This window comes from Lathyrus oleraceus, chromosome 3 (genome assembly GCF_024323335.1).
Source record: "Lathyrus oleraceus cultivar Zhongwan6 chromosome 3, CAAS_Psat_ZW6_1.0, whole genome shotgun sequence".
NCBI classification, from domain to species: Eukaryota; Viridiplantae; Streptophyta; class Magnoliopsida; order Fabales; family Fabaceae; genus Lathyrus; species Lathyrus oleraceus.
Window position 1 is genome coordinate 139,615,520 of NC_066581.1, and position 12,336 is coordinate 139,627,855.

Genomic DNA, 12,336 nt, shown 5'->3' on the forward strand with positions numbered 1-12,336 from the left:
AGTCAAACCAGATAACTTAATCGGAAATAGATCAAACCAAATAAAATAATAATGCATGGATACACTCATAAAGAAAGAAATGTGAATAGTGGAATTTATTTGGCTCAAACCTTACTAGATGAGGTATATGTAGGTTGAGTACAAGTCTTTTGATTCTTTTCTCATCCTTCTCCTTCAAGTTTCTAGTTTCTATTATGAAGATTAAGTTTCTTTTGGATCATTTGTTCAATGCTAAAGTGCTAAACTTGCAAATCTGAAGAAAAAAAACACAACAACTACAAACTTATTTATTAAAGTAAACATAGATCGTCATGGAAATTTTATGCATGAGTAGCTAATTCCTCTTTTGGATGGTCTTGAATAAAAATTAAGTAAAATCTACAAAACAAAAACTTGTTATAAATGATGGGCTGCCTCCCATCCAACGTTTCTTTTATGTCATTAGCTTGACGTCTCAATTTTTTTGTTGGGGCAACATATATGACACAAAAAACACACCATCCAAATTATTCCTTTTGTTTGATAGGAATTCCACTACTTTCAGGAATTAAAGGTTTTTCTTCCATATTCCGTTTAGCTTGATAGTATCTAACAAGGCATAAATCTCATCCAATACTTCATCTATTTTTCCTCTTTTATCAGCCTTGTTGCTAGGTGTAAGACTATTATTTTGTTGAAGATCTTGTAGTTGGACATATACATCTAAAACATTATTCCATTTGGAGCTTCATCCAAAACTATATAATCTTCACATTTCATTCTTGTTCTTTTCCCACATATAATTTTTACATATTTCTTCTATTTTTGCTTCTATTTCTTTATCAGATGGTGTGCATTTTTCTTCTTCTTTCTCTTTTTCAAATCCCCCTTCATCGACGACCTCACATTCTTGTTTGAATTCTCTTTCAATTTCCTTATCTCTAGGACTATCTAAAATTTTCCCATCGAACTCCCCACTAGAGCTCAATTTTAATGCTAATTAGCTAGATACTAGATCAAATTGCATAGCTAAGTTCTCGAAGGATGCTTCTATGTCCCTTTCCGAGGTTTCTTGATGCCTATTAATTTTCTAGAAATTGAGTTGAGTAATCTTTATGCACTGGGTCAAGGTTTCTTCAAATTGATATGATGAATCCTCCTCCCATAATTTCTGAGTGTCGATGTAAGGTTCTGGTTCAAAATAATTTCTCGCAATCTTTGAATTAGATTTTCTGCTCCATGTTCCTTTGTATAAGCTACGAATGATGCTAAAGTAACTAATTACAAAAATAAAAAGAGAAAGAATATAAAAGAGAAAGAATAGGAAATAAAATTTAAGAAGAAATAAAAATAACTAATTACAAAAAAAATATATTTACAATTGAAAACAAAAATAAAAAACAAAATTAAACATTGCACAAGCGTCGCCTTGTTGAAATTATCAGCAATCCCCAAAATTGATGCCAAAAACTTGATGACTTCTCGGCAAGTATACCGATAATGTCGAAGTAATATAAAGATCAAACCATAAGGACTGCCTTCAAGCAATACAAAATGTATGCAATGTATAAAAACTAGTAAAAATGGGAGATTTTCGAGTTTTATGGGAAAAGTAAATAAAAATGAGAAACATAATCAAGAAAGCGGTCAGGTTGTGTTTTAGAATCCACTATTCCTCTATTATTGATGTTTGATGCCATGTATGAAAGATCTTATCACTATAACCCCATAGAGAATTAACCGTTATAGTCGATCCCTCACTAACCACTACTCAGAGCTTTCTATCCCTGGTCCGCCAACGTAAGCAGGGTTAGGCGATGTATAGAATGTTAATTTCCTATGCCATAACTCGGGGTCTCTTATTCATATTTAACTAGCGTAATTATAACAATTGACATAGGTCCAACACATAAACTAATGGTTAGTATTGCCTATGTGCCCAAAATCAGATTAAAAGAGTATCTCACATAAAAAGCATTAAGAACAATAAGCAATTGAATGACATTATAGATCAAAAGGTTCATACAAAGTCAAATCAACATAGAATACAACAATATTGAAATAGGTTCATCATAACACAACCTAACCTAGAAGAGCTTAGCTGCTTATAATTCAAATAACAATACCATAATTGATAGATGAAAATAACATAGGATTTCCCTTGAAGTAATGGCCTTCAATGGCTTCAAATGCTCTATAAATAACACTTTGTGCTCTTAAAATCATGCTTTTCTCTCTCCAAATCGTAACCCTTTTGAAAGTGCAGAAAATCCTCTTCTAAATGTATCATAATGGACCCGAACGCATCAGAAAAAGCCTTGAAAAGTGACCATCGACCGTGTGATGCAGTTTGTAAGACCCCAATTTTGACACTAAGATCCCTCATGCTATCTCATTATTTGCATTAACATTGGGATCATACCTTGGCATCCTCCTTACCCCTCATTCATTGGGTTTATTTTGGGAGAGATTATCAAGCACCATGTAATTGTATCATACTTTGTATTTTATCATTTACTAACCAAAATACCAAAAATATGTCTTTGCATTTGCCTAACTCTTTCGTAGGTAGGCCATGATCACCTTTGATCCATCAAGTTCACATCTAGGGTTTAAGACCCTCATTGCTAAAAGAGATCAACCAAGGAATAATCCACAATGGCTCTAAGAATCATATATGAGTCCCCATGATCTCTCCATGTTATTTTGATCAAGAATTCTTCAAGGGTTTGGAATTGGTTTGCCTTAGAAACCCTAGTTCATCTGGGTATCTTGAGTAGCCTCTTCAACAAGCTTTTTCACCAATTGATCAAATATTTCAAGGGACACTTCAAATTTCATCATCTTATGCATATATGGTCTCCTATGAGTTTAAAAAGTCAAGAGAATTGCAAGTTAACAAGTTGGTTGATGGTGGTTGGCCAGATGAATTCATCTGATCAAAACTGGGTCCCCCTAGACCCTATCTCCTACAATTTTCATCATATGTAAATGATTCCAAGATCAAAGTTACTCTAAATGACATTAAAAACAACTTTCATGTTTAAGTCTAGAGTTAGTTTTGCTTGGAAAGTCATTTTTTATGTTGAAACATTATAGGTCATTTAGTCTAAACCCTAATTTGAAAGTCAACTTCCCAAGGCCATAACTTGCTCATTTTTTATGATATGAAAGATTTCCAAGTTGCACAATCAAATTCAAGGTGTATACTTCAACTCTGATGTTTGAAGGAAGATCTAAATCAACTTTTATGAGCATGTGATATAAGGATACATTATAGGTCATTTTGGACTAATACCATTGAACAAGTGATTTTCTTCAACTTAAAAAATGCATAACTCACTTATCCCAAATCCAAATGATGTCAAATTTGTGACCATTTTTATAGTTTTTGAAAGATCTACAACTTTGATGAAGACACTCTTTTCATTTGGAGCTCACATAAAAAGTTAGCCAAGGTAGAATAATTGAACATATGGCTTGAGACTTAGAAAATATTTTGACATGTTGAAAATTCCTAACTTCCACCTCAAAATTCACCATGATACAAGTTCCAAATGGAAAAGTGTTGAGATATCACCAAGCACTATGTGATTGTATCATACTTGTATTTTATCATTTCACTAACCAAAATACCAAAAATATGTTTTTGCATTTGCTTAACTCTTTTGTAGGTAGGGCATGATCTCCATTGATCTATCAAATCCATATCTAAGGTTTGAGACCCTCATGAACAAAGAGCACAACCATGGATTCATACAAGAATGATTATGAGCATCATATATGAGTCCCAATGATCTCTACATGTTATATTGATCAAGCATTCTTCAAGAGTTTAAGGGTGATTTGCATTGGAAACCCTAGTTTGAATGGGTATTCTAAGTAACTTCTCCAACAAGCTATCTCATCAATTGATCAAATTTCTTAAGGGACACTTAAAAATTCATCATCTTATGTGTATATGGTCTACCATGAGCCTAGAAAGTCAAGAGAATTGAAGGTTAGCAAGTTGGTTGATGGTGATTGGCCAGATGAATTCATCTGATCAAAACTGGGTCTCCCTAGACCCTATCTTATACAATTTTCACCATATGAAAATTACTCTAAGAGTAAACTTACTCTAAATGACATTCCAAACAACTTTCATGTTGAGACCTAGAGCTAGTTTTTCTTGGAAAATCCTTTTCTATGTTGAAACATTATAGGTCATTTTGTCTAAACCCTAATTTGAAAGTCAACTTCCCAAGGCCATAACTTGCTCAATTTTTATGATATGAAATATTTCCAAGTTGCACAATCAAATTAAAGTGGTCTAATTAAACTTTGATGTTTTGAGTGAGAACTGATTCAACTTTTATGAGCATGTGATATGAGGTGACATTATAGGTCATTTTTAACCTATATCATTGATCAAGTGATTTTTCCAAACTTCAAAAATGCATAACTCTATCATTTCAAATCCAAATTGTAGATGTTTTTGATTGGCTGCATTTTGTGTTAAAACACTTACTGTACTTAGATGTCTTGACTGATGTCATGACATGCTTAAGTAGTATGCTGCAGGATTAGCTAATACAGGATTTACTGAATGTCAAACTGAATGTTATGACATTCATCCCTGACAGCAGATACTGAATTATAGGCTAGTTAGTTTTTCTGTTATAGTTCAGTATTTATTTCAGGCTGTTTTTCAGGAGACTAACAGACCAAGCATATAACCTAGTTTCAGGATGTCAAACTGAATGTTATGACATTCATTCCTGACAGCATATGCTAAAGTGTAGGCTAGTTAGTTTTTCTGTTATGCTTCAGTATTTATCTCAGGCTATTTTTCAGGAATCTAACAGCTGTGCTAAAATCCAGGAAACTAACAACTGTGCTAAAATTAAGAGACCTAACAAATAGCCTATTTGTTAGCACCCTAATGTGTGGAAATTAGGTTAACTTGCTTGACCTTAATTTTAGGAAACTCAAGTACAAGGCCCAAGTGCTGCATTATAAAAGGATGGCAATCCTACTTTCAGCAACTCAAGGGGTTTGAAGTGTGAAGATTTAAATATATCAATATAGATCCTTGCTGTAATTTTATGTGTATCTTGAATTAGTGTTTATTTATGAGCCAAGCAATTATCACCTAGATGATTGCATTGGACTAGGGTGTTTATTGAGTTTAATTGTTGTGTCACTCTAAGCTTTTAAGCGTGAGTGCTGTGTTTCTTGATTAAAGCTTTTAAGCACAATCAAGAGTTGTTTGAAGTATAACTTCACCACTGACTTTAAACTTATTAAAGGTTGTAATCACTGATGTGATTGAGAGGGAGTGAGTAGGAACTCAGGTCTTAGTTTAGATTGAAATTGCATTGGGTAGGTCTTAAGTGATAGGATTAAACAGTTGGTTTAAGTCCTGAATTAATACCTCTTATAGTGGATTTCCTCCCTGGCTTGGTAGCCCCCAAACGTAGGTGTGTTTGTCACCGAACTGGGTAAACAATTCTCTGTGTTATTTACTGCCTTTTACATTTAGTTTCTGCATACATTACCTGTCTGCGCAGAATTGGATGTCATAACATCCAGTGTGACATGGATAGTCTGTTACTAGAATTTCAATTGGTATCAGAGCAGGCACCCTGCCTGTTAATTTCTGGGTGAGATCTAGGGACGTTACTTTCTAGTACCATGGACAAGGATATAGGATTCTCAAATAGACCACCCATGTTGGATGGTTCTAACTATGATGACTAGAAACCTCGTATGATAGCCTTCTTGAGGTCTCTGGATAGCAAGGTCTGGAGATCTGTCAATAAAGGATGGGAACATCCAACTAAGACAGGTAAAGATGGAATCATTATGCAAATTCCTGAAGAAGAGTGGGACAAAGAGCAAGAGGCACTAGTGCTTGGAAACTCTAAGGCTTTGAATGCACTGTTCAATGGGATAAATAAGAACATTTTCAGACTGGTGCATCACTGTGAGCTGGCTAAAGAAGTTTGGGATACTCTCAAAATAACTCATGAAGGTACCTCTAAGGTAAGGATGTCTAAACTCCAGATGCTGACTACTAAGTTTGAAAATATGAGGATGAAAGAGGATGAGACTATTCATGACTTCCACATGAATATTCTTGAAATTGCCAACACTTCTGGAGGCTTAGGAGAGAAAATGTCTGAAGAAAAACTTGTAAGAAATATTCTCAGATCATTGCCCAAGAGATTTATCATGAAGGTTACTGCTATAGAAGAGGGTCAAGATATCTGCAATATGAAGGTTGATGAGCTTATTGGTTCTCTCCAAACTTTTGAAATGGGCTTATGTGAGAATGCTGAAAAGAAAAACAAAAGCATAACTTTTGTATCAAATACTGAAGAGGATTCAGAAGAAGGAAATATTGGAGGTGATGAAAGTATATCAGAAGCTATAGCCATGCTTAGAAGACAGTTCAACAAGTTCATAAAGAAGATTGACCAAAAAGGTAGACCAAATGTCAAGAACATTTCGTCTGACATCAGTAGAAGATCAACATCTGAAGAAAAGTTCAACCAAGGCAAGGGAATCCAGTGTCATGGATGTGAAGTTTTTGGACACATTAAAGCTGAATGTCCTACCTTCCTCAAGAAGAAAAAGAAGGGACTATCTGTCACCTGGTCTGATGGAGACTCTGAGAGTGAATCAGAAGGAGAATCTACAAAGCATGTCACTGCTCTAACTAGCGTCTGTACCTCTGATGATGACTCAAGTGGAGATGAACTTACATTTGAAGAACTTGCTGCTTCATATAAAGAGTTATGTGTCAAAAGTGCTGAAGTGTGTATCCAAGGAGAAAAGCAGAAGAAACTCATCAAGGAGTTGGAAGCTGAGAAGAAGAAGCATCTGACAGTCATAGATGGTCTAAATGGTGAGATAACCTTGCTGGCCTCTAAGTTAGATCAAATGACAAAATCCATCAGAATGCTGAATAAAGGAACTGATACTTTGGAAGAGATTCTAAAGGTGGGACAGAAATCAGGAACCATGTCTGGTTTAGGCTTTGTTAAGGAATCCTCATCTGAATTCAACAGCTCAAAGGCTGAAGTTCAGAAAACCAAGCAGAAGTCACAACCAATGTCACAACATCATGGAAACAGGAGGATTAACCATCAAAAGAAGAAATTTCAAAGATGGAGATGCCACTAATGTGGTAGATTTGGTCACATAAAACCCTTCTGTTACAGGTTGCATGGTTATCCTAACCAGACCCCTCAAGTTAGACCTAAGCAGAAGGCATCTAGGCATAATGCCCCCATCAAGAAACAACAATGGGTTGCTAGATTAACTCACACATCTCTAAGGGCATCTACCAGAGAAGACTGGTATTTTGATAGTGGCTGCTCAAGACATATGACTGGGATGAGTAACTTATTGGTATATATACAACCTCATACTACCAGTTATGTGACCTTTGGTGATGGAGCTAAAGGAAAAATCAAAAGTGTTGGTAAGCTGGACAGTCCTGGAGTTCCAGAACTGAATAATGTGTTGTTAGTAGAAGGACTAACTGCTAACCTCATCAGCATAAGCCAGCTATGTGATCAAGGCTTCAATGTACAGTTCACTAAGGAAGAATGTGTTGTAAAAAATGGAGAAAATAAGGAAGTTATGAGAGGATCCAGATCCAAAGATAACTGCTATCTATGGGAACCTAAAGTCTCAAACTACTCCTCAATGGGCTTCTTAGACAAGGAAGAACAGGAAGTGAAGTTGTGGCATAGAAGACTTGGACATCTTCATTTGAGAGGAATGAAGAAGATCATATCCAAGGAAGCAGTTAGAGAAATCCCAAAGCTGCTTATTGATGAAGGAAAAGTCTGTGGAGAATTTCAGGTTGGCAAGCAAACCAAGATGTCCCATCCTGAGCTTGGACATCCTACAACATCCAAAACTCTGGAACTTTTGCACATGGACTTAATGGGACCTATGCAGGTTGAAAGTCTTGGTGGGAAGAGATATGCTTATGTGGTTGTTGATGATAAAGATGAAGATTCAAATGTCATAGAGGATGTTGGAACATTCCTTGAGACTTCAACAGAAAATGTACAGGATACTCCTCCTGGACTTGAGTTAGAAGCATCCAACAAGGTGCCTTCTATCAGGAGTCAGAAAGACCACCCTAAGGATCTTATCATAGGAGATCCCAATAGTGGTGTGATTACTAGATCAAGGGAGAATAGCTCAAATTCCTACTTTGTATCCAAGGTTGAACCAAAAATTATGAAAGAAGCTCTGACTGATGAATACATAGCAGCTAGAAGCAGTTGTTCCAAACTGATATGGATGAAACAGATGCTAACTGAGTACAATGTCACTCAGAATGTCATGACATTGTTCTGTGACAATCTCAGTGCCATCAATATTTCAAAGAATCCTATCCAACACAGCAGGACCAAACATATTGAGATTAGACATCACTTCATAAGAGATCTAGGAGAAAACAAAGTGATTACCTTGGAACATGTGGCAACTGAACTGCAACTTACTGACATATTTACAAAGGCTTTGGAGGCTACTCAGATTGAAAATTTAAGGGGAAAGTTGGGAATATGTCTTTCTGAGGAATTATAGCAACTAATGATGTTAGGTATTTACTGTTTAATATTTCAAATTATTAAACAATTGAGAGTATGCTCTGATTGGTCAACAAATAATTACTATTACTCTTGCAACAAGCGTTACCTCTTCCATCGTTTCATCTTTCAGTCACGCAAGCATTCTCTCAAAGAAAATTTTCATTTCGCCTCTAAGATACTCATCATGTCTCAACAATCCAACTCATCTTCCTCCAAGAACATGTCTGATTCCTCTAGCTCTGAACCAAGCTACCCCAACGGAGAAGATCCTGTTGCTGACTCTGCGAATACCTCACATGCAAGAAGACCTAAAGAAACTGTATCAGGCTTCTCCTCAGCCATCGCTCTTGAAGAACGAACCAGAGAAGGTTCCAGGTATGTTCACAATGCCATTGCCACTATGGTGACTGGAATACTGTCTGGTATCCATAAGGTCCTTGGGGTTTCCATTCCCTTAAACACTATTGAACCTGATAGTGTTACTTATCAAGAAAATACTGAGTCTTTAGGAAAGAATATCTCTGATGATGTTGAGCAAACTGATGCTCATAAGGAGTCAAGTGTTGACAAACCCTTAGATAATGTGGCTGGTGAGGAAGTTCATGTCACTCATGATGTCAGTGACAACCCTAACTGTGAGGCTGAAACAGTAGACCTGGAGGAATTTTCTAATAATGAGCTGCCGTCCTCTGTCCTCCCTAGCATAGCCAAAAGGGTTAGGACTAGGAGAGAAAAGAAAACTGTGGCTCAAAGGTCCCCTAGAAAGAAGATTGATGTTCCAACCTCTTCCAAGACAAAGGTGGCAGTCGAGAGTTCCCCCAAGAGGAAAGGTCCTGGTCCAGACAAATCTTGGAGCAAAATGGTGCCCAAGAAAAAGAAGACCAGGTTTGTTGTGGTTGAGTCTGACTCAGATGTTCCGTGTAATGTCTCTGACACTCTGTCAAAGAAGAAGCCAACCACTAGCAAGCTTGCAGCTAGTGTCCCTGAGGTACCAATTGACAACATATCTTTTCATTTTGCTTCAAGTGTAAACAGGTGGAAATATGTTTATCAGAAGAGGCTGGCTTTGGAAAGGGAATTAGCTCAGAATGTCCTAGAATGTAAGGATATTATGGACCTTATTCAAGAGGCTGGTTTAATGAAGATTGTGACTCAGTTCTCAAAGTGCTATGAGATATTGGTTAAGGAATTTATTGTTAATTTGTCTGAAGAATGTGCTGATGGCAAGTCTAAGGAATTCAGGAAAGTGTATGTGAGAGGCAAGTGTGTAAATTTCTCTCCCTCAGTGATCAACAAGTATTTGGGAATGCCTGATGTAGCTCAACCTGAGCTTGAGGTGACTGACAACAAAATCTGTCAAGTTATCACTGCAAATCAAGTAAGGAAGTGGCCTCTCAAAGGGAAATTGGTGGCCAGTAAACTGAGTGTCAAGTATGCAATGCTGCACAAGATTGGAGCTGCTAACTGGGTGCCCACCAATCATAAATCTACAGTTGCTGTAATGCTTGGAAAGTTTATATATGCTGTTGGAACCAAAGCCAATTTTGACTATGGCTCATATATTTTTGATCAAACTTTGAAGCACGCAGGAAGCTTTAGTGTGAAGGGACCTATAGCCTTTCCTTCTCTCATCTGTGGTATTGTTTTGAATCAGTTTCCAAACATCTTAACAGAGAATGATTCTGTGAAGAAAAGAGACAACCCTATGTCCTTTAATCATAAGCTGTTCCTAGGTACCCATGTTCCTGACATTGTCATGACAACAGGTGAGACATCACGTGTAAGCAATCAACCAGGTAAAGCTGCTGTCATTGCAATGCTCAAAGAAACTTGCAGGGAGTTAGAGGCAAGGAAGCTGAACTTGGAAAAATTGATCAGCACTTTGGAGATGACTGAAGGTGATGTGCTTGGTGAAGCTGATGATGCTGCTAAAGAAGCTGAAAGACAGGGTGAAGAGGGAGAAGCAAATGCCAGTCCTGATGATGGCACAGATGATGATGCTGACTCTGAGTCAGATGACTAGAACATTTCCTGTGTTTTTGAAAATTGATTGTATTTTTGTCTGTTTTGGTCTGTAATACTAAGTTGCTTTGGCAACATTTTTGACAAAAAGGGGGAGAAACACCTGTACCCCAGGACAACAACAGATTTCTTTGAAGTTGAAGGTCCTCTAAACAAGAGGTTATGATGTTGTTTGCTATCTGCTTGATCTTCTCTTGTGCTGCTGCTGTTTGAAGTTTAACATCTATGTTTGCTAAGTGTATTGGCTAATTTGATTCTCTGCTTGGATGTGTGTTTTCTGCTGCTGTGAACTCTGTTGTGATGCCAAGTTATTTTAGCCAAAAATTTGCCAAAGGGGGAGTTTGTAGATGTTTTTGATTGGCTGCATTTTGTGTTAAAACACTTACTGTACTTAGATGTCTTGACTGATGTCATGACATGCTTAAGTAGTATGCTGCAGGATTAGCTAATACAAGATTTACTGAATGTCAAACTGAATGTTATGACATTCATCCCTGACAGCAGATACTGAATTATAGGCTAGTTAGTTTTTCTGTTATAGTTCAGTATTTATTTCAGGCTGTTTTTCAGGAGCCTAACAGACCAAGCATATAGCCTAGTTTCTGGATGTCAAACTGAATGTTATGACATTCATTCATGACAGCATATGCTAAAGTGTAGGCTAGTTAGTTTTTCTGTTATGCTTCAGTATTTATCTCAGGCTGTTTTTCAAGAATCTAACAGCTGTGCTAAAATCTAGGAAACTAACAACTGTGCTAAAATTAAGAGACCTAACAAATAGCCTATTTGTTAGCACCCTAATGTGTGGAAATTAGGTTAACTTGCTTGACCTTAATTTTAGGAAACTCAAGTACAAGGCCTAAGTGCTGCATTATAAAAGGATGGCAATCCTACTTTCAGCAACTCAAGGGGTTTGAAGTGTGAAGATTTAAATATATCAGTATAGATCCTTGCTGTAATTTTATGTGTATCTTGAATTAGTGTTTATTTGTGAGCCAAGCAATTATCACCTAGATGATTGCATTGGACTAGGGTGTTTATTGAGTTGTAGTTGTTGTGTCACTCTAAGCTTTTAAGCATGAGTGTTGTGTTTCTTGATTAAAGCTTTTAAGCACAATCAAGAGTTGTTTGAAGTATAACTTCACCACTGACTTTAAACTTATTAAAGGTTGTAATCACTGCTGTGATTGAGGGGGAGTGAGTAGGAACTCAGGTCTTAGTTTAGATTGAAATTGCATTGGGTAGGTCTTAAGTGATAGGATTAAACAGTTGGTTTAAGTCCTGAATTAATACCTCTTATAGTGGATTTCCTCCCTGGCTTGGTAGCCTCCAGACGTAGGTGTGTTTGTCACCGAACTAGGTAAACAATTCTTTGTGTTATTTACTGCCTTTTACATTTAGTTTCTGCATACATTACCTGTCTGCGTATAATTGGATGTCATAACGTCCAGTGTGACATCGACAGTCTGTTACTAGAATTTCACAAATGACATGAATATGGTGACCATTTTGAAGGTCTTTGAAGGAGATACAACTTTTATGAAGACACGTTTCTCATTTGAAGCTCACATAAAAAGTTAAGCATGGTGGAATATTGAGACATATGGCTTGACACTTAGAAATTTTTTCAATATGTTAAAATTTCCAAACTTCCACCTCAAAATTCTTCAAGTTCCAAGCTCCAAATGGAAAAGTGTTGAACATGAAAGTTGTTCCTATTGATCTAACCTTTCCA

The 12,336-nt window shown here is 36.7% G+C and overlaps 1 protein-coding gene across 1 annotated transcript; it reads left to right on the forward strand.

Annotated features, from left to right (window-relative positions):
• Positions 1 to 8,799: 8,799 nt before the first annotated feature.
• On the forward strand, positions 8,800 to 10,602 carry LOC127130068 (uncharacterized). Its single transcript, XM_051059142.1, has 3 exons — positions 8,800 to 9,464; positions 9,615 to 9,915; positions 10,030 to 10,602. The coding sequence occupies exons 1-3, from the start codon at positions 8,800 to 8,802 to the stop codon at positions 10,600 to 10,602; spliced, it is 1,539 nt and encodes a 512-aa protein (XP_050915099.1).
• The last annotated feature ends 1,734 nt before the right edge of the window (positions 10,603 to 12,336 follow it).

What these genes read in the sequence shown, in the direction of transcription:
- LOC127130068 (XM_051059142.1), top strand. Translation starts at nt 8,800, where the DNA reads ATGTCTGATTCCTCTAGCTCTGAACCAAGCTACCCCAACGGAGAAGAT. An exon ending in CCCAAGAAAAAGAAGACCAG is followed by an intron (nt 9,465 to 9,614) that starts GTTTGTTGTGGT and finishes AAGTGTAAACAG; the next exon opens with GTGGAAATATGTTTATCAGA. An exon ending in TAGCTCAACCTGAGCTTGAG is followed by an intron (nt 9,916 to 10,029) that starts GTGACTGACAAC and finishes ATGCTGCACAAG; the next exon opens with ATTGGAGCTGCTAACTGGGT.